The 20458-nt window shown below is 40.7% G+C and overlaps 1 protein-coding gene across 9 annotated transcripts in view; it reads right to left on the bottom strand.

The window, feature by feature from the left end:
- EPB41L4A (erythrocyte membrane protein band 4.1 like 4A) overlaps nt 1–20458 on the bottom strand; it is a 279429-nt gene that overhangs the window by 115242 nt on the left and 143729 nt on the right. For 6 of the 9 annotated variants that reach the window (XM_081505741.1, XM_081505745.1, XM_081505742.1 and 3 more), the window contains 2 exons: nt 6352–6403; nt 1486–1564 (listed from right to left, as the gene is read on the bottom strand). In XM_081505741.1, coding sequence (XP_081361867.1) covers nt 1486–1564; nt 6352–6403 — 131 coding nt within the window. Of the gene's footprint in view, nt 1–1485; nt 1565–6351; nt 6404–6695; nt 7073–20458 lie in introns of those variants that run through there. The other 3 variants (XM_081505744.1, XM_081505749.1, XM_081505748.1) reach the window with 2 other exon arrangements.

Below are 20458 nucleotides of genomic sequence, written 5' to 3'. Positions count from 1 at the left end.
CGTGTAGGCAGGTCAGGCTTCCCAGGTGGCTCAGTGGGTGAAGAATTTGCCTACAATGCAGGAGATGCAAGTTCGAGTCCTGTGTCAGGAAGATCTCCTGGAGGAGGGCACAGCAACCCACTCCAGTATTCTTGCCTGGAAAACCCCATGGACAGAGAAATCTGGCGGGCTACAGTCCACGAGGTCACAACGAGTCAGACTCAACTGAAACGACTAGCACACACGAATGCACGTAGGCAGGTCACTAGTGGAATAAGTGAAAACAGAACGCTACCGTCTGCTCTTCATAAGCCACTTTCAAATGTTGGCATGGACTGTTTTAACAATATAATCAATACCAATCAGAAAGTTTGCCTTAACTGAAATAAGATATTCAATGACAAAGGTGAAGTAATGCATTATAAAATACTGGATTTTCTCTCCCTTAATACTAAAAGCAATTATCTTTTCATTTTCCATAGAGATGAATGAAATCTCTGAACAGCTAATATTTAAGCTACAACAATTAAAGTAAGTAGCTCTTCAAGTTTATATTTACATATGCAAATTCAGCATCAAAATATCGTCCCTACATAAACAAATTTAAAACAAAACAGAAACAGACTCACAGACACAGAAAACAGACTTGTGGTTGCCAAGGGGGAAGAAGGGCAGAGACGGGTGGGTTGGGGGCTTGGGATTAGCAGACGCAAACTATTATGTATATTATAGTATGGATAAACAGTAAGGTCCTACTTACTGTTTAGCACACAGGTACAGCACAGGGAACTATATTCAATATCCTATAGTAAATTATGTGGAAAAGAATATGAAAAAGAATATAAACGTATATGTATAATTGAATCATGGCTTCCCAGGTGACGCTAGTGATATATAGCTGGTAAATAACCAGCTTGCCAATGCAGGAGACATAAGAGATGTGGATTCAATCCCTGGGTTGAAAAGATCCCCTGGAGGAGAAAATGGCACCCCCCTCCAGTATGCTTGCCTGGGAAATCCCATGGACAGAGAAGCCTGGTGGGCTACAGCCCATGAGGCCGAACAGAGTTGAACACGACTGAGTGAGCAACAACAACAATAATTGAATCAACTTTGCTGCACAGCAGAAAATAACACAACACTGTTCTTCAACTGTACTTCAATAAATTCTAAAATATATCTATATCTTCCATTTACACATTCATATGGCTAATTTTACATGACTACAAAGGCTGACTGTATCCTTCACAGTAATGATACAGAAATATCCCATCACACCAGATGCAGAATCTATTACCACGTCACCCAGGTCCGTGTCATTGTTAAAGCACATCTATCATCAGACGCTGAACTGCCTCATGCAATAGAGTTTCAATTTAACTCTCACAGGAAACATTTACAAAACATATGCAGACACCATCCCAACATTTGACTCCAATTTGTTTTAAATAAAGCCTTTTGTATATACCATACATGTACTGATCAAAAGCAAAGTCAGTACTATACCTGGTTATTTCTTCTTTAAGTTTACATGGATCTTCAGCATAGAATTTAATACCAAAATACAAAGTATATGGAGGTCCAGCTAAAATAAGAAATAAAAATTAAATTTCACATTATAAATTTGCCAAAGTAGTAGTGTAGTATAACACAACTATTAAAAATTATACTCATCAAAAATATTTGCAAACCATATACTGGATAAGGGGTTAATATCCAAAATATATGAGGAAGTCACACAACTCAACAGCAAAAGACAAATAACCCAATTAAAATATGGAAACTAAATAAACATTTCTCCAAAGAAGACGTTCAAATGGTCAAAGATATTCAATACATGAAAATATATTCCACATCGCTAATCAGCAGAAAAATGCAAATCAAAACCACATTAGGACATTACCTCACACCTATAAGAATGGACACCTATAAGAATGGCTATTGTCAAAAAGACAAAAGTGCTGGTGACACTGTAAAGAAAGAGGAACTCTGTACACTGCTGGCAGGAACATAAATTAATGGAACCATTAGGGAAAACAGTATGGAAGTTCCTCAGAAAGTTAAAATCAGAGCTACCATATAAGCCAACAATCCCACTACTGGGTGTTTATCCAAAGGAAATGAAATCAAGATCTCTGAGAGATGTATGCACCCCCAAATTCACTGAATTCCTACCACTAACTATTGCAAAAAGTACTCCCTAAAATCAGCAAAAAGCTAGAAACAATTTAACCAGCAGCAGGTAGACTATTTAAGTCAACCACAGGATATATACATGGTACTGTGCAACTGTTTAACTGAGCAGTCTCTGATACTGTGTAACAGACACACAGTCTATTTTCACTTTTAACTAAGTAAATAAAGTCACAAATTTAGAAGCTAAGGAGAGGAAGTTACATAGAACAACAGGTAACAAAGTCATTATACACTTATAATATATAAGCGATGTTACTACTTGTTATTATTATGACACACACATGCTATGGCACACAGAAGGTAACCAACGCCAGGGTCCTGCCTCTCCCCTAGCCTATGCCTTCCTATAAGGCCCTCCTTGTGCTGGAGCTTTTTTAGAAACTAAATTTTAAAAGAAACTTTGTTATAATTTATCACCACAGTTGATTCCATATGTTCAATTTCTATGTTTACTTAATCAACTGTGTTTTTATTTCTGACAAATATAACTTCACCCCTGAACACAGATGTCAAGGAGGCACCAATTATTAAATATTCAGAAGAGCTAGGAAGTCCATCCTCTGCTAATCTGTCTGTGTCAATCAAGCTCTGTGTTACTGAGCAGATGGGTCTGCCTGTGCCTGCAGGCCACAAGGGTTCACATATCTGATGATGGGAGGAGCACAGATGCTGCTGAGATGGTGTACAAAGGGAAGAAGGGCTTGTCCAGATTCCAGAGCTGCTTTTATTCCCTGGAACATGACAGATTCCACGCTATTGACCAAGACTAGCCAGTTCAAATGTGTTTGGTGATAAGCAGTTAAGCAGAAGTTTGAAAAACATATAGTTAAAAACATTCAGTTTGGACTAATTTTCTCTAAGAACTTTTGGCTGAAATCAGCCCTCCTTTACCCACTTACATATAAAATGTCTTATGTCCAAATACACAAGTTACTATTTGATTGTATCTAATAATGTTCAAAAATGTTTCCATAACATTTGATTCCCAGCAAGCATCTGGTAACATATGCAAGGCAGGAAAAGCTCCAAGGAGGTAAAAAACTCACCCAAGATCCCAAAAGTGAGAACCACGTTTGCTAATACCTAGAGTTTAGTACTTGCTGGCAACTATTGCATATAGGCTCTCAGGGAAAAAAAATCATACACCTTCAGAGCAAACAAACTAAATACTTCATACACACATCACTGTTTTGTAGATCAACTGAAGGCTAAAGAAATGGAAGTTCTGGAGCAGGGATATGTCTGCCCAAGTATTTTTCAGCTTCTTAATCTGAAGCTGACTATAAAAATCAGGTGCCGATGAAGCAAATTCCTAGATTATTATCTTGATCTATGTCTTTTCAGGTCTATCTTTAAGAAATCATTTATGTAAAGTAAGTTAATAATGTTTTACTCTAGCAAAATAGAAGCCAGAAACTGGGAATCCTCTAATTTACCTTATGTGAAGACTGATTTCAAGGCCTTTAATGATAATAGCCTCCCTTTTAGCTCAGGATATCTAAATCAAAATTTACCAATGAGAATTCTGGTGACTAACAAATATTCTGTCATTTTTACAGATATTCCTTCTGACTTATCTGCTGGAGATGTGAGAGGCATTCTCCTTCATTAATTATCAAACTATCTTATAAAATAAAAAATCATGCATTATTCAATTGTAATGCTGCCCTAAGTCACTTCAGTTGTGTCCAACTCTGTGCGACCCCATAGACAGCAGCCCACCAGGCTCCTCTGTCCATGGGATTCCCCAGGCAAGAGTACTGGAGTGGGTTGCCATTTCCTTCTCCAATGCATGCATGCATGCTAAGTTGCTTCAGTTGTGTCCAACTCTGGGCGACCCTATGGACTGCAGCCTACCAGGCTCCTCTGTCCATGGGATTCCCTAGGCAAGAGTACTGGAGTGGGTTGCCATTTCCTTCTCCATTCAATTGTAATATCAGTGTTTTATTCTTCCTGTATATCAAATTTTTGACAAGATGACATTTATTTAGGATGAGAAAGTTATAACTGCATTAAGAAATGCAATTAAAAACTGTAACTGCATTGCAGATTATAGATATTAAACATAATATTTCATAGCATGTAAAGAAATAGATACTTCAAATGCTCTTAAGGGAACACTTGAATAATATACCTTAAATAAAATAATTTGCATTTTTCTCCACATTTGCATAGAAATCTACTTAGTGGTTGAAATGGACAAGAATTTATTGTATTTATTATTCTACCTGAATCTTTTGGAAAAGTGCAGATTTCTAAATCCTGAGGGATGAGATTTATTAAATTAGAGCATCTGCCATTCTTATGAGGCTACCTCATGGAAGTTGTCTGCATTCACATCTAATCACATGAACCTCCTGCTTCTCTCAGCTTCAGTGGGCAGTTTGCTCACTCAGGAAGCATGTGGAATGAAAAGTCAGAAGGTCAGGGCTTTAGTCATCCCTCCAATACCAAGCAGTTTCTCAACCATGGCAGGTCACAAATCCTTTCTGATTAGGACTTACTCTTGTGTAGGCTGAGGAGGCAGAACTTTATGTCTAAGGTACATATTTTGAGGGTGCTTTCTCATTTCATAGGCCACCAGCCCCATCTCTGAAACCTGTTGCCCATTCTCATCCAGAAGGCTGGCCCCCTACCAGCTGTGTTTGTACTGACCTTGGAAAAGCCTAGACACAGCTGAGTGGACCGAAGTGAGCTACTAATGCAAACTGGCCAAACACCCTCCCAAGAGTTTGGAGTTGCAATTCAGAGACAGCCAGTTCGCCTCTGCTTGTGGCTAGAGCTGTAACTTGGAAACTGTGGAGGTTTCCACCACAGACACGGAGGAGCAAAAAGAGCCAGACCACCGAGAGAAACAAAAATGATGCTGATGTTCAGAGAAATGGTACGTGCTGAGTTCCTGACAATTTTGCAGTTCTTGGTTCCCAATTCCTTCCTGAGGCACAGCTCTGTTCTTGCCCGTAGGGTCCATAGAGTACCACGTGACCCATTTTACCCCAAGAAATGAATCAATACACAGGAAAAGTACAGACTCAGAATGGGGTAAGAAAGGCCAGAAGAATCCTCTGGGTCTTATCAGCAATAATTCAGCAAAATAGTTTAATGATATGGTTTCAGTTTGAGAAGACAAAAAAGTTTCAGAGATGGTTAGTGGCGATGGCTGCAAATCAATATGAGTGTATTTAACACAGCTGAACTGTACACTCCAAAATGGTTAACATGGTACATCTTATGTTATACATTTTACTAATAATTTTCATAATAATGACGATTTTAAAATAACTACTCTTCTACATACTTAAGGGCTGCAAGCATGTGGGCATGCATACATTTATAAATAAAAATCTGAGTTATGAAAATTAATGTTAATGAATATAACATTAATTAGACTTCTGAGTCAATTAGTAGGATTCATATTGATAAAGTCAAAACCAAAACAGATGGATCCTTTCTGAACTCATAGCAACCTTTCAGGTTATGAGGGCACTCCTTAATTATTGACCCAGTAAATAATGTGAAGGGCAATACCACTCTTTAACCCAAGAAACTCAAGCACCTTAATATATCCAATGTCCACTTGCTTTTCAAATCAGTGCCTCTCTGCTTTTTCTGTCTGAAAGTGAAATTTCAAAAACAATGGAAAAATCACAGACTGAAGTCCAGGCCAGATGCACCCAAAAGCAAAATTTAATACTCACATCTCCTCAGAGTCCCTATCCACACAATCTAATCAGAGTCTGCAGAGACTGAGCAATGTATAAACAACCATTTCCATATTCTGGCTGCTGCTGCTAAGTCGCTTCAGTCGTGTCCGACTCTGTGCGACCCCATAGACGGCAGCCCACCAGGCTCCCCCGTCCCTGGGATTCTCCAGGCAAGAACACTGGAGTGGGTTGCCATTTCCTTCTCCAGTGCATGAAAGTGAAAAGTGAAAGTGAAGTCGCTTAGTCATGTCTGACTCTTAGCGACCCCATGGGCTGCAGCCCACCAGTCTCCTCTGTCCATGGGATTTTCCAGGCAAGAGTACTGGTGTGGGGTGCCATCGCCTTCTCCACATATTCTGGCACTCAAGTGCTAATATTCACACCCATGGTCTTAAAGCCCATTTCTGCACTCATATAATCATGGACATTACATCATTTTCAAATTTCAACAAAATTAAAATCAAATACCTACTGTTGATCAGTTCTTTGTGTTCAGACAGGGTTTTCGCAGGATCCAGCCAATACTGGTGTGAGGAAGAAAAGAGTAATTGCAGAAATTAGTTGCATTTCATTGGCCTTCTCTTCAAGAATATTTGCAAAGTGTTATTTTTTTAAATTACATTTAAATAATAAGTAAACCATTTGATTTATGATATATACACACAAACATATGTAAGAATTTTCTGCTGCTAGAAAATTAAAAGAGAAATGATGTCAGTGTTTGAAGAGAAACAGTACATGGCTGGGTTCTTAGCTGAATTCTCGTGTTGGTTATAAGATCAGTAACATGAAGATGATAATGAGTGAGTTTCTTACAGACTTCAGTGGGAAAAAATGGCTGCAGAAAATGCCATCCAAATCTCTTTCCAGCATCCCCACAGCAACTCCCCTACAGACATATCGCTCCCTAAAATTTTCTCTGTTCATTTCCAGTCCCATCCTTGACAAGTATCTCTGCCAGGTGTAAGGAAGAAAGCAATCTAATCAAATCCTCCTTAAGTATCCAGGAGAGAAGGCCCAGTTCAGTGGGTGAGGGTCCAAGTCCCAGAGCAGACCCATTTGGATTCCACCCTCTCTCCCTTCATTCATCATCATATAACTTGGAACCACTTATTGGACATCTTGGGGCTTCCCAGGTGGCATTAGTGGTAAAGAATTGTGAGAGTCACTCAGTCATGTCCAGCTCTTTGTGACTCCATGGACTATACAGTCTATGGAATTCTCCAGGCCAGAATACTGGAGTGGGTAGACATTCCCTTCTCCAGGGAATCTTCTCAACCCAGGGATCGAACCCAGGTCTCCTGCATTGCAGGTGAATTCTTTACCAGCTGAGCCACAAGGGAAGCGTGAGTACTGGAGTGGGTAGCCTATCCTTTCTCCAGAGGATCTTCCCGACCCAGGAATCGATCTGGGGTCTCCTGCACTGCAGGCAGATTCTTTACTAACTGAGTTATCAGGGAAGCCCAGTGGTAAAGAACCTGCTTGCCAATTCGGGAGACATGGGTCTGATCCCTGGGTTGGGAAGATCCCCTGGAGGAGAGCATGGCAACCCACTTCAGTATTCTTGCCTGGAGAATCCTATGGACAGAGGAGACTAGTGGGCTACAGTCCATAGAGTTGCAAAGAGTCGGACATGACTGAAGAGACTTAGCACGCATGCAAGCACTGGACATCTCTCTCTGAGCCTTCTTCATAGGCTTGCTGGAAGGATTCAATCAATTACGTCATGCAAAGTCTTTATAACAGCCCCTGGCTCACACTAAGTATGCAACACATGCTAGTGATGATTATCATTAAGGTGTGATGGTCATTCTTAATAAGTATCACTAGCCGGTCTAAGATACTTGCTTATTAATTCAAATTAATCTTTGGAGGACAGAATTTTAGACAGCAATGGGAGAATTTGGGGCCCTGTCGAGAGGCCTTCCTTTAAATCTCACCTTTGTGAAATAAAATCACTGAAAGAAAAAGAAACCAACCTTCTGCCTCATCTGGAGGGAGAGCAGAGGAGAAGCAAACCAAGTACAGAGGGGGCAGAAGCACCCGGAGTTCCCGCAGACGCACACAGTCAAAGGGACTCCAGGGCCTGTTGTCAGGGGAGTGAGCAAGCTGGAACCTTTACCACACTCTTGCAGGCTAACCAGTTTCCACAGTTTCCATTGTTTCATGTTCCTGGATGAAGAAGGGGCAACTCTCACAGCATGGAGGTAGGAGCTGGTCCAACCTGCACCACTTCATCCCTAGCACTCTTGTGTTTGTCCAGTGAAAACATTCACTCTCTCTTGATCACACTGGGTCAGGAATAAGAAACCACAAAAGGAGCCTCAGAGGAACTTTCTGCCCAGCACCCCTTTTCCTGCCCCTCCACCAAGGGCAGAAATGCTCACTCTGCTATGTGACAGTACCAGTAATTATAAATATTACAATATTTATTATAATATTTTATTAGTATAAACAAAATAATTATAATATTGATTATAATTATTAGTTATTATAATATTTTATATAATCCCCTTACCTTTTATTCCTATTTACATATAATAAAAATCATTCATTCTAAGTTAGTATCATAATCATTTTACTACAGATTTAATCACAATACTTAACTCTATTCATGTATACATAATCCTCACTATTTGCCACTAACAGAGCGGTTTCAAATTTTCCTACTTTTTCAAAAGGTAATCAATATAAATATACTTTATTACTCATCACCTTTGTGAAATAAAATCACTGAAAGAAAAAGAAGCCATCTGCCTCATCTTATATATTTGATAAATATATATGCTACCCACCAACATAAAGGGCTTCCCTGGTGGCTCAGACGGTACAGCGTCTGCCTGCAATGCAGGAAACCCGGGTTTGATCCCTGGGTCGGGAAGATCCCCTGGAGAAGGAAATGGCAACCCACTCCAGTATTCTTGCCTGGAAAAATCCCATGGACGGAGAGGCCTGGTGGGCTGCCATCTATGGGGTCGCACCGAGCTGGACATGAGAGAGCGACTAATACACACACACATGAATATAAATGGGTAGCAACTTATAACACAATGTTCATCATCCCACTCTTATCATGTCTTAATTTTTGAAGATCTAGAAAAACTTACTTTTAATGTAAGGTATTTGAAGAAGAGGTCATAATCAGTGAACTGCTTTTGGAGTTCACAATGACTAAAGATGTGGCTGTGGTGTTAATAAATGGTTCCCAGGGAAACACTGATTCATTCAAATAGAGTAAAAATCAATCCAAATGCTCAGCTGTGTGTTGGACACAGAGCAGACCTTCTCCCCTAGATAAAGCTACGGCTGCTTCCAACAAAATGGGAACACTAGGTGGGTGGATTGTTTCTTGCCAATCATGTTAAACAAAAACGTTTGACTCTACCTGGACTTTTCTCTCTCTTTTTTTAATTTATTTATTTTAATTGGAGGCTAATTACTTTACACTATTTTGGTGGTTTCTGCCATACATTGATATGAATCAGCCACGGGTGTACATGTGTTCCCCATCCTGACCCTTCCTCCCACCTCCCTCCCCATCCCATCCCTCAGGGTCATCCCAGTGCACCAGCCCTGAGCACCCTGTCTCATGCATCGAACCTGGACTGGCAGTCTGTTTCACATATGATAATATACATGCTTCAGTGCTATTCTCTCAAGTCCTCCCACCCTCACCTTCTCCTACAGAGTCCAAAAGACTGTTCCACACATCTGTGTATCTTTCACTGTCTCGCATATCGGGTTATCGTTACCATCTTTCAAAATTCCATATACATGCGTTAGTATACTGTATTGGTGTTTTTCTTTCTGACTTACTTCACTCGGTATAATAGGCTCCAGTTTCATCCACCTCATTAGAACTGATTCAAATGTATTCTTTTTAATGGCTGAGTAATATTCCATTGTGTATATGTACCACAGCTTTCTTATCCATTCGTCTGCTGATGGGCATCTAGGCTGCTTCCATGTCCTGGCTATTATAAATAGTGCTGAGATGAATATTGGGGTACATGTGTCTCTTTCAATTCTGGTTTCCTCAGTGTGTAAGCTCAGCAGTGGGACTGCTGGGTTGTATGGCAGTTCTATTTCCCGTTTTTTAAGGAATCTCCACACTGTTCTCCATAGTGGCTGTACTAGTTTGCATTGCCATCAACAGTGTAAGAGGGTTCTCTTTTCTCCACACCCTCTCCAGCATTTATTGTTTGTAGACTTTTCAATAGCAGCCATTCTGACTGGTGTGAAATGCAACCTCATTGTGGTTTTGATTTGCATCTCTCTGATAATGAGTGATGCTGAGCATCTTTTCATGTGTTTGTTAGCCATCTGTATGTCTTCTTTGGAGAAATGTCTGTTTAGTTCTTTGGCCCATTTTTTGATTGGGTCATTTATTTTTCTGGAATCGAGCTGCAGGAGTTGCTTATGTATTTTTGAGATTAATTCTTTGTCAGTTGCTTCCTTTGCTCTTATTTTCTCCCATTCTGAAGGCTGTCTTTTCACTTTGCTTATAGTTTCCTTCATTGTGCAAAAGCTTTTAAGTTTAATTAGGTCCCATTTGTTTATTTTTGCTTTTATTTCCATTACTCTGGGAGGTGGGTCATAGAGGATCCTGAGGTAATTTATGTCGGAGAGTGTTTTGCCTATGTTTTCCTCTAGGAGTTTTATAGCTTCTGGTCTTATGTTTAGATCTTTAATCCATTTTGAGTTTATTTTTGTGCATGGTATTAGAAAGCATTCTAGTTCCATTCTTTCACAAGTGGTTGACCAGTTTTCCCAGCACCACTTGTTAAAGAGATTGTCTTTTCTCCATTGTATATTCTTTCCTCCTTTGTCAAAGATAAGGTGTCCATAGGTGTGTGGATTTATCTCTGGACATCCTATTTTGTTCCACTGATGCATATTTCAGTCTTTGTGCAGTACCATACTGTCTTGATGACTGTAGCTTTGTAGTATAGCCTGACATCAGGCAGGTTGATTCCTCCAGTTCCATTCTTCTTTCTCAAGATTGCTTTGGCTATTCAAGGTTTTTTGTATTTCCATACAAATTGTGAAATTATTTGTTGTAGTTCTGCAAAAAGTACCATTGGTAGCTTAATAGGGATTGCGTGAATCTATAGGTTGCTTTGGATAGTATACTCACTTTCACTATATTGATTCTTCCAATCCATGAACATGGTATATTTCTCAATCTATTTGTGTCCACCAGACATCCTGGAATGAGAAGTCAAGTGGGCCTTCAGTTCAGTTCAGTTCAGTTCAGTCGCTCAGTCGTGTCCAACTCTTTGCGACCCCATGAACCGCAACACTCCAGGCCTCCCTGTCCATCACCAACTCCCGGAGTCGACCCAAACCCATGTCCATTGAGTCAGTGATGCCATCTAACCATCTCATCCTCTGTCGTCCCCCTCGCCTCCTGCCCTCAATCTTTCCCAGCATCAGAGTCTTTTCAAATCAGTCAGTTCTTCGCATCAGGTGGCAAAAGTATTGGAATTTCAGCTTCTGCATCAGTCCTCCCAATGAACACCCAGGACTGATCTCCTTTAGGATGGACTGGTTGGATCTCTTTGCAGTCCAAGGGACTCTCAAGAGTCTTCTCCAACACCACAGTTCAAAAGCATCAATTCTTCGGCACTCAGCATTATTTATAGTCCAACTCTCACATCCATACACGACTGCTGGAAAAACCATAGCCTTAACTAGATGGACCTTTGTTGGCAAAGTAATGTCTCTGCTTTTTAATATGCTGTCTAGGTTGCTCTTAACTTTTCTTCCAAGGAGTAAGTGTCTTTTAATTTCATGGCTGCAATCACCATCTTCAGAGATTTTGGAGCCCAGAAAAATAAAGTTAGCCACTGTTTCCACTGTTTGCCCATGTATTTGCCATGAAGTGATGGGACCAGAAACCATGATCTTACTTTTCTGAATGTTGAGCTTTAAGCCAACTTTTTCACTCTTCTCTTTCTTAGGAAGTATCATTACAAAGAAAGATAGTGGAGGTGATGCAATTCCAGTTGAGCTATTTCAAGTTGTAAAGATGATGCTGTGAAAGTGCTGCACGCAATATGCCAGCAAATCTGGAAAACTCAGCAGTGGCCACAGGACTGGAAAACGTCAGTTTTCATGTCAATCCCAAAGAAAGGCAATGCCAAGGAATGCTCAAACTACCGCACAATTGCACTCATCTCACACGCTAGTAAAGTAATGCTCAAAATTCCCCAAGCCAGGCTTCAGCAATACGTGAACTGTGAACTTCCAAATGTTCAAGCTAGTTTTAAAAAAGACGGAGGAACCAGAGATCAAATTGCCAACATTCACTGGATCATCGAAAAAGCAAGAGAGTTTCAGAAAAACATCTATTTCTGCTTTATTGACTATGCCAAAGCCTTTGACTGTGTGGATCACAATAAACTGTGGAAAACTCTGAAAGAGATGGGAATACCTGTATGCAGGTACTGAGAAACCTGTATGCAGGTCAGGAAGCAACAGTTAGAACTGGACATGGAACAACAGACTGGTTCCAAATCAGGAAAGGAGTACGCCAAGGCTGTATATTGTTACCCTGCTTATTTAACTTATATGCAGAGTACATCATGAGAAATGCTGGGCTGGATGAAGAACAAGCTGTAATCAAGATTGCTAGGAGAAATATCAATAACCTCAGATAAGCAGATGACACCACCCTTATGGCAGAAAGTGAAGAAGAACTAGAGAGCCTCTTGATGAAAGTGAAAGAGGAGAGTGAAAAAGTTGGCTTAAACCTCAACATTCAGAAAACTAAGATCACGGCATCTAGTCCCATCACTTCATGGCAAATAGATGGGGAAACAATGGAAACAGTGTCAGACTTTATTTTCTTGGGCTCCAAAATCACTGCAGATGGTGACTGCAGCCATGAAATTAAAGGATACTCCTTGGAAGGAAAGTTACGAGCAACCTAGACAGCATATTAAAAAGCAGAGACATTACTTTGTCAACAAACGTCCGTCTAGTGAAGGCTATGCTTTTTCCAGTAGTCATGTTTGGATGTGAGAGTTGGACTATAAAGAAAGCTGAGTGCCGAAGAATTGATGCTTTTGAACTGTGGTGTTGGAGAAGACTCTTGGGAGTCCCTTGGACTACAAGGAGATCCTACCAGTCCATCCTAAGGGTAATCAGTCCTGGTTGTTCATTGGAAGGACTGATGTTGAAGCTGAAACTCCAATATTTTGGCCACCTGATGCCAAGAGCTGACTCATCTGAAAAGACCCTGATGTTGGTAAAGATTGAAGGCAAGAGGAAAAGGGAACAACAGAGGATGAGATGGTTGGATGGCATCACTGAGTCAATGGACATGAGTTTGGGTAAATTCCGGGAGTTGGTGATGGTCAGGGAGGCCTAGCATGCTGCGGTTGATGGGGTCACAAAGAGTCAGACACGACTGAGCAACTGAACTGAACTGAACTGAACTGATTTCTTTCGTCAGTGTTTTATAGTTTTCTATATATAGGTCTTTTGTTTCTTTAGGTAGATATATTCCTAAGTATTTTATTCTTTTCGTTGCAATGGTGAATGGAATTGTTTCCTTAATTTCTCTGTTTTCTCATTGTTAATGTATAGGAATGCAAGGGATTTCTGTGTGTTAATTTTATACCCTGCAACTTTACTATATTCATTGATTAGCTCTAGTAATTTTCTGGTGGAGTCTTTAGGGTTTTCTATGTAGAGAATCATGTCATCTGCAAATAGTGAGAGTTTTACTTCTTCTTTTCCAATCTGGATTCCTTTTATTTCTTTTTCTGCTGATTGCTGTGGCCAAAACTTGCAAAACTATGTTGAATAACAGTGGTGAGAGTGGGCACCCTTGTCTTGTTCCTGACTTTAGGGGACATGCTTTCAATTTTTCACCATTGAGGATAATGTTTGCTGTGGGCTTGTCATATATAGCTTAATTATGTTGACGTTTGTTTCTTCTATTCCTGCTTTGTGGAGGGTTTTTTTTATTAAATGGATGTTGAATTTTTTCAAAGGTTTTCTCTGCATCTATTGAGATAATCATATGGTTTTTATCTTTCAATTTGTTAATGTGGTGTATTACATTGATTGATTTGTGGATATTAAAGAATCCTTGCATTCCTGGGACAAAGCCCACTTGGTCATGACTTTTCAAATAAGATAAAACAGAGGAAAACACACTCAACCATAAACACCTGCATCAGATTTCTAATGCTGCCATAACAAGTTATCAGAAATGACTTACACTACCATCCATTTATTCTCCCCAAGGTCTATAGAGGTTTCTTTGCTCCAGGTTTCACAGGACAAAAACCAGGATATCAGCTGGCTGGGGTTCTGGAGGGTTATTTGGCAAGGAGAACCTACCCACAGGAGCACTTCTGGAAGGGCCATGAGAGGCTTTCCCAGTTTTCTCCAGATGTCAAGGCATACATAATACTAGGCCTTAATTTTAGGCCTTACACTTCACTGACAAAGGTCTGTCTAGTCAAAGCAGAGATAAAACTGCCAACATCCTTTGGATCACTGAAAAAGCAAGAGAGTTCCAGAAAAACATCTATTTCTGCTTTATTAACTATGCCAAAATCTTTGACTGTGTGGATGACAACAAACTGTGGAAAATTCTTCAAGAGATGGAAATACCAGACTACCTTTCCTGTATCCGGAGAAATCTGTATGCAGGTCAAAAAGCAACAGCTAGAACTGCACATAGAAGAACAGACTGGTTCCAAATCAGGAAAGGAGTACGTCACCCTACTTATTTAACTTCTACGCAGAGTACATCATGAAAAATGTCGGCCTGGATGAAGCACAAGCTGGAATCAAGATTGCCAGGAGAAATATCAATAACCTCAGATATGCAGATGACACTACCCTTACGGCAGAAAGTGAAGAACTAAAGAGCCTCTTGATAGAAAGTGAAAGAGAGAGGACAGTGAAAACATTCAGAAAACTAAGATAATGGCATCTGGTCCCATCACTTCATGGCAAATAGATGGGGATACAATGGAAACAGTGACAGACTGTATTTTGGGGAGCTCCAAAATCACTGCAGATGGTGACTGCAGCCATGAACTGAAAAGACGCTTGCTCCTTGGAAGAAAAGCTATGACCAAACTAAAGAGCATATTAAAAAGCAGAGACATTACTTTGCCAACAAAGGTCCATCTAGTCAAAGCTATGGTTTTGCCAGTAGTCATGTATGGATGTGAGAGTTGGACTACAAAGAAAGCTGAGTGCCGAAGAATTGATGCTTTTGAACTGTGGTGTTGGAGAAGAATCTTGAGAGTCCCTTGGACTGCAAGAAGATCAAACCAGTCCATCCTAAAGGAAATCAGTGCTGGGCGTTCATTGGGAGGACTGATGTTGAAGCTGAAACTCCAGTATTTTGGCCACCTGATGTGAAGAACTGACTAATTAGAAAAGATCCTGATGCTGGGAAAGATTGAAGGCAGGAGGAGAAGGGGATGACAGAGGATGAGATGGTTCAATGGTATCACCAACTCCATGGACATGAGTAGTTTCTGTAAGCTCTAGGAGTTGGTGATGGACAGGGAAGCCTGGCATGCTGCAGTCCATGGGGTCTCAAAGAGTCAGACATGGACACAACTGAGTGACTGAACTGACACTGGTTAAGTGCTTCGGGCAAAAAGGAGGGAGGGCAGAAGCCTGTGGTCTTACTACTCTGTCTAATCTCATCTCACAACGAGTAAAAAGAAATTGCAAGAGAGTCTCTTAATCTGTCCTTCTAACAACATCATCCCCCAAAAACAAACTTCACAAACATACTCCTCAAACCAAATCTTTTTTTCTTTGTTTGTTCTTGCCTCCAGAATGACTTTCTGGAGGCATTAAAAAGCCAGAAAAAGAAAACAGGAAGGAAACTTTAAGCTAAATGTAACAGGAAAGACTGGTTAACTTATTAAAAATTTCCAAATTAATGGTAATCTGTACACTTTTAAAATAAATCTTTCCTTGTGAGGTGAAAAAGCATAATGAAGGGTCTAAGAGGACTTAGAAATCACAATTTTTCAACAAAAAAGAGAAGAGTCAAGACTCAGCCAAAGGCTGCCCATTGCCATTAAATTTGCTCAGTATACATCCATACGCACACACATGGCATTTGATCCAAAGAGAAACTGGGATTACAGAAGTCAAACAGTGATAAATGCCCCAGAACACGCATAATAAACATGAGCCACAAGTTTCCATAAGCTAGCATCTTAAAATGTAAAACTCACTTACGCTCAACCAAGGTAAGGAAATGACCTTGGAACCAAAGCAGCCATACTATGATGGCACTTGTCATCCCACATTATCAACAAGAGATCAAATGTAGCATGTGTGTGATCACCGTGAAACACAGCAGGCAGCTGCTCCATAACCAGTGAGAAAAAAGGGCACAGAATTTGCTAATAACACAGCATTCCAGTTTCAGCTTTAGGGTCTACATTCGAATATTCACCTATATCCAGAATGGATGTAGGCTCTAAAACTGGGATAACATTCATTCACTCAAAGTTTATGGAATACCCACTACATATATTCTCTATACGTCATGTCAAATCTTGCCCTGAGGATTGTAGTAAAACACAAATGACTGAGAGCTTTCCCTAACCGTGAGACACGCACAGCCTAGCAGACACACAGACAGAATCACTGACCTGGGATAATGTGGTGAGATCATCATCTGTGTAAGATGAACACATGTAAGACAAATGTAAAAAGAAAAGGAGCTCTTCAAGGTAAGCACAGGAAGCCATCACTGAAGAGAAAATCTTTGAACAGTATGCTCACAAATAAAAAACTTTCCCAAAATACAGAAATGGAGACAGAGGCCTAAGTTTTTATAAAAGTGCTATCTAACAGCTCAACTGCTCTTAAAGCTGATGGGTCTATTTTAAGTGATAACACAGAACAAGATACTCCAAGTCCTTTACAGCTGAAGACTTACTGAAATCAGTGCCATCTGATAGCTTATAACTATGCAGCTAAGAAATCAATGTTCCCGAGACTTCCCTGGTGGTCCAATGGCTAAGACTCCACGTTCCCAATGCAGGGGCCCTAGGTTCAATCCCTCTAGATCATGCATACCGCAACTAAGACCCGGCACAGGCAAATACATAAATAAACAGTTTTTTTTAAAAAAAGAAATGTGTTTCTAAAGGACTTCCAGAAAGAAAAAAAAAAAAGTGGTCCATTCAGTCTTTCTGTCTGTGCTGAGTAGGGGGAAAAAGAGGAATAGAGGGCTGAGCAGGGTCCACTGCAGTGCTGGGCTACAGAACAGCTTTCCTGAACTGTACTTGCTACCTAGACAGTCAAGAGGAGAGACTGCCCCATCTCATTCTCTCTCAACATTTAAGCAGCTCACTCTCTAAGAAAATCCATCAATCACTCTACCCCTTCCCTTCCCCCACCTCCTCTTGCTCACTTATTTCAAACATATCCTATGGTTCTGTATATTCTCATAAGCTGGATTAGATTCTATTTAGCAGGAAGATAAAGTGACAATTAACCAAAACAGACCCTGCTCTCTCATCTTGATCTCTACAGCTGGCTTCCTAACACAAGAGCACATTAACAGACTACAATCCCAATGTGCTGTGCTGTGCTTAGTCGGCCAGTCATGTCCAACTCTTTGTGACCCCATGGACTGGAGCCCGCCAGGCTCCTCTGTATAATCCCAATATCCAATCACTAAGCAGTTAAGATGACAAGCCCTCCTTGGCAATGACTCTTTGCCAGGGTGCAAGAGTCCAATAGTTAGAGGGTCTTACCTCTTCAGTGCTGTTGATCTTAATAACAGCATTTACACAACCCAAAGAGAAATGACAAGATGGGCACAAGTTCCTTCCTACTCTCACAGTCTTGGCTAAATGCCCCGAGCATCTTTTCATCCACCTTGGTTGATCATGTCTCAATTTCATCAATTTCCTAGGTAACAGTCTCTGAATTGTATTTTAAAACTCTAACACTGGCCAGTAAATCAATATCGTAACCTTCAAAAGATATATATTAAACTCAGGATCCAATCTGTCATTTGACAACTGTTCTTTTGGAGTCTCCTAGATCTCTAATAGTAGAATAAAGCCTAAAACATTTTAGGTAACGCATGGACAGCATGGAGTAAAAAGAGCTTTGCTACATCTTATTTCACACTGAGTATAATACTTGACTCTTCTCTGGAGAATTTAAGAATACCACAATGGTATTTAATAATGTTTCCTGTAGATCCAGAAAAGGCTTTAAAGCACACAGTCACACAGTCTGTACCAATATAACAAAATAACTTCTTGATCTAAGGGAGCATGAAGAGTTGGCAATCTATAAGTGACAATGGAGCCAAAAAGATCTAAAACAATGACATTGCAAGTCATTCCTGGGGAGTTCCAGGACTTGACACAATTTGCACATACATTCCCAGAAATCCAGGGCTGCGATAATGGCTATTTGGCTTTTTCCATGCCCATTTCCCAATGTCCCTATACAGACACATCTCAGGCCCTCTAAGCAACATTCACAGGATGTGATTTTAATCTGCTCCTTGGTATCAATCACAGAAGCCTTGGAACCTCAGATAACATCACCATTACAGAGCTACTCATAGCAGGGACAGAAACCAGGACTTGTCATTAAGCCATCATGAGGGGATGGGGGGCGGGATGGGCAGGTGCTTAACTGGGACTTATTTTTCAACAAAAGTGGATTCTATTTCACCATCTGACAACTCAAGAAGTGTCACTGGCCCCAGGAACAATTCCTCAGCTCTTTCCCACAGATCCTGGCACCAACTAAGGCTCAGAGAACTAACAGTAACAGCTAACACCTACTAAATGCTTACCATGTGCCAGGCACTACTGAAGACTTTACATGTTCACTTGTTTAGTCCCTTTAATTATGAATTAGAAACTACAAAAATTACCCTCTGGCAAATGAGGAAACTGATTAAACAACTTGCCCCAAAATACAGAATAACAGATCCAAGGAACTGAACTTCCTTTTATTTTAGGTTTGAACGAAGCCACTCTTTAAGAATACTGTCTGAATAGGAATTCAAAACTTCAATTTCAAGATTCATACACTTGACTACCCAACTTTTTTCCCAGCTCACTCCCTACTATATTCTGACTCCACCAGGATACAACTGAGAGTTCCTACTACCTTGGCACCGTCTTTCCTCCCTGTTCTGATGCATGTCGTCCCTTTGCTCATGATTCATTATCTTTGTTCACTCACAATTGTCCTCAATTCCCCTGCACAATCTCCCCTCCATATATCCACTGGAAAAAAACAAACAAACACCTGCCAACTCTCCGCCTTCTCCAGGCCAGCACCTAGAGGCTAACTGCAACTGAAGACTCAAATTACACAACCACAGATGGGCTCACTTTAAAGTTATTATCAGGAACCACTGACACCACCCAGAATCCTACTACATATGATTCTTCCGCTTGCCTGGCTAACTCCTCCGTACTTTCTCTTCCCCCTTTCTCACTCTCAGCTGATAATCTTTCTTATTTCACTGAGAAAACTGAAGCAATCAGGTGAGAACATGTATGCCTTCTCACAACATCTCCCAACCTGTCTGCACCTGTGCTGGTCCTGTCTCCTCTCCTATTGCTGTGGAGGAATGGTCATGCTCCACTAAAGCCCGTCCCTTCCCATCTTTTCAGGAATATGATCCCAGCAATTTTGTGCTCTCTTCCCTGCACCATCAAAGCTTCCGTTTCCACAGAATCATTCCTGGCCGAATACATGCTTTTATTTCTCCCATATTGAAACACACACACACACTTTTGACCCCATATCTGCCCATTTTACTTCTGTACTTTAAAACAAATCTCTGGTGGGTGAGACGAGTTCTATATTCTTCTCCCTCTTACCACATCGCTGCCCCCCCCCCCGCCCCGCCGCCACTTAGTAGTGATTTGCTGGATGAAAGAGACGGGAATACCAGACCATCTGACCTGTCTCTTGAGAAACCTGTATGCAGGTCAGGAAGCAACAGTTAGAACTGGACATGGAACAACAGACTGGTTCCAAATAGGAAAAGGAGTGCGTCAAGGCTGTATAGTGTCACCCTGCTTATTTAACTTCTACGCAGAGTACATCATGAGAAACACTGGGCTGGAAGAAACACAAGCTGGAATCAAGATTGCTGGGAGAAATATCAAGAACCTCAGATATGCAGATGACACCACCCTTATGGCAGAAAGTGAAGAAGAACTAAAGAGCCTCTTGATGAAAGTGAAAGAGGAGAGTGAAAATGTTGGCTTAAAGCTCAATGTTCAGAAAACTAAGATCATGGCTTCTGGTCCCATCACTTCATGGGAAATAGATGGGGAAACAGTGGAAACAGTGTCAGACTTTATTTGGGGGAGCTCCAAAATCACTGCTGATGGTGATTGCAGCCATGAAATTAAAAGACACTTACTACTTGGAAGGAAGGTTATGGCCAACCTAGATAGCATATTTAAAAGCAGAGACATTACTTTGCCAACAAAAGTCCGTCTAGTCAAGGCTATGGTTTTTCCAGTGGTCACGTATGGATGTGAGAGTTGGACAGTGAAGACAGCTGAGAGCCGCAGAAT

The sequence above is a fragment of the Giraffa tippelskirchi genome, chromosome 7, assembly GCF_054371585.1.
Source record: "Giraffa tippelskirchi isolate mGirTip1 chromosome 7, T2T-mGirTip1v1.2.pri, whole genome shotgun sequence".
NCBI lineage: Eukaryota > Metazoa > Chordata > Mammalia > Artiodactyla > Giraffidae > Giraffa > Giraffa tippelskirchi.
This window is presented reverse-complemented; position numbering and strand designations above follow the sequence as displayed.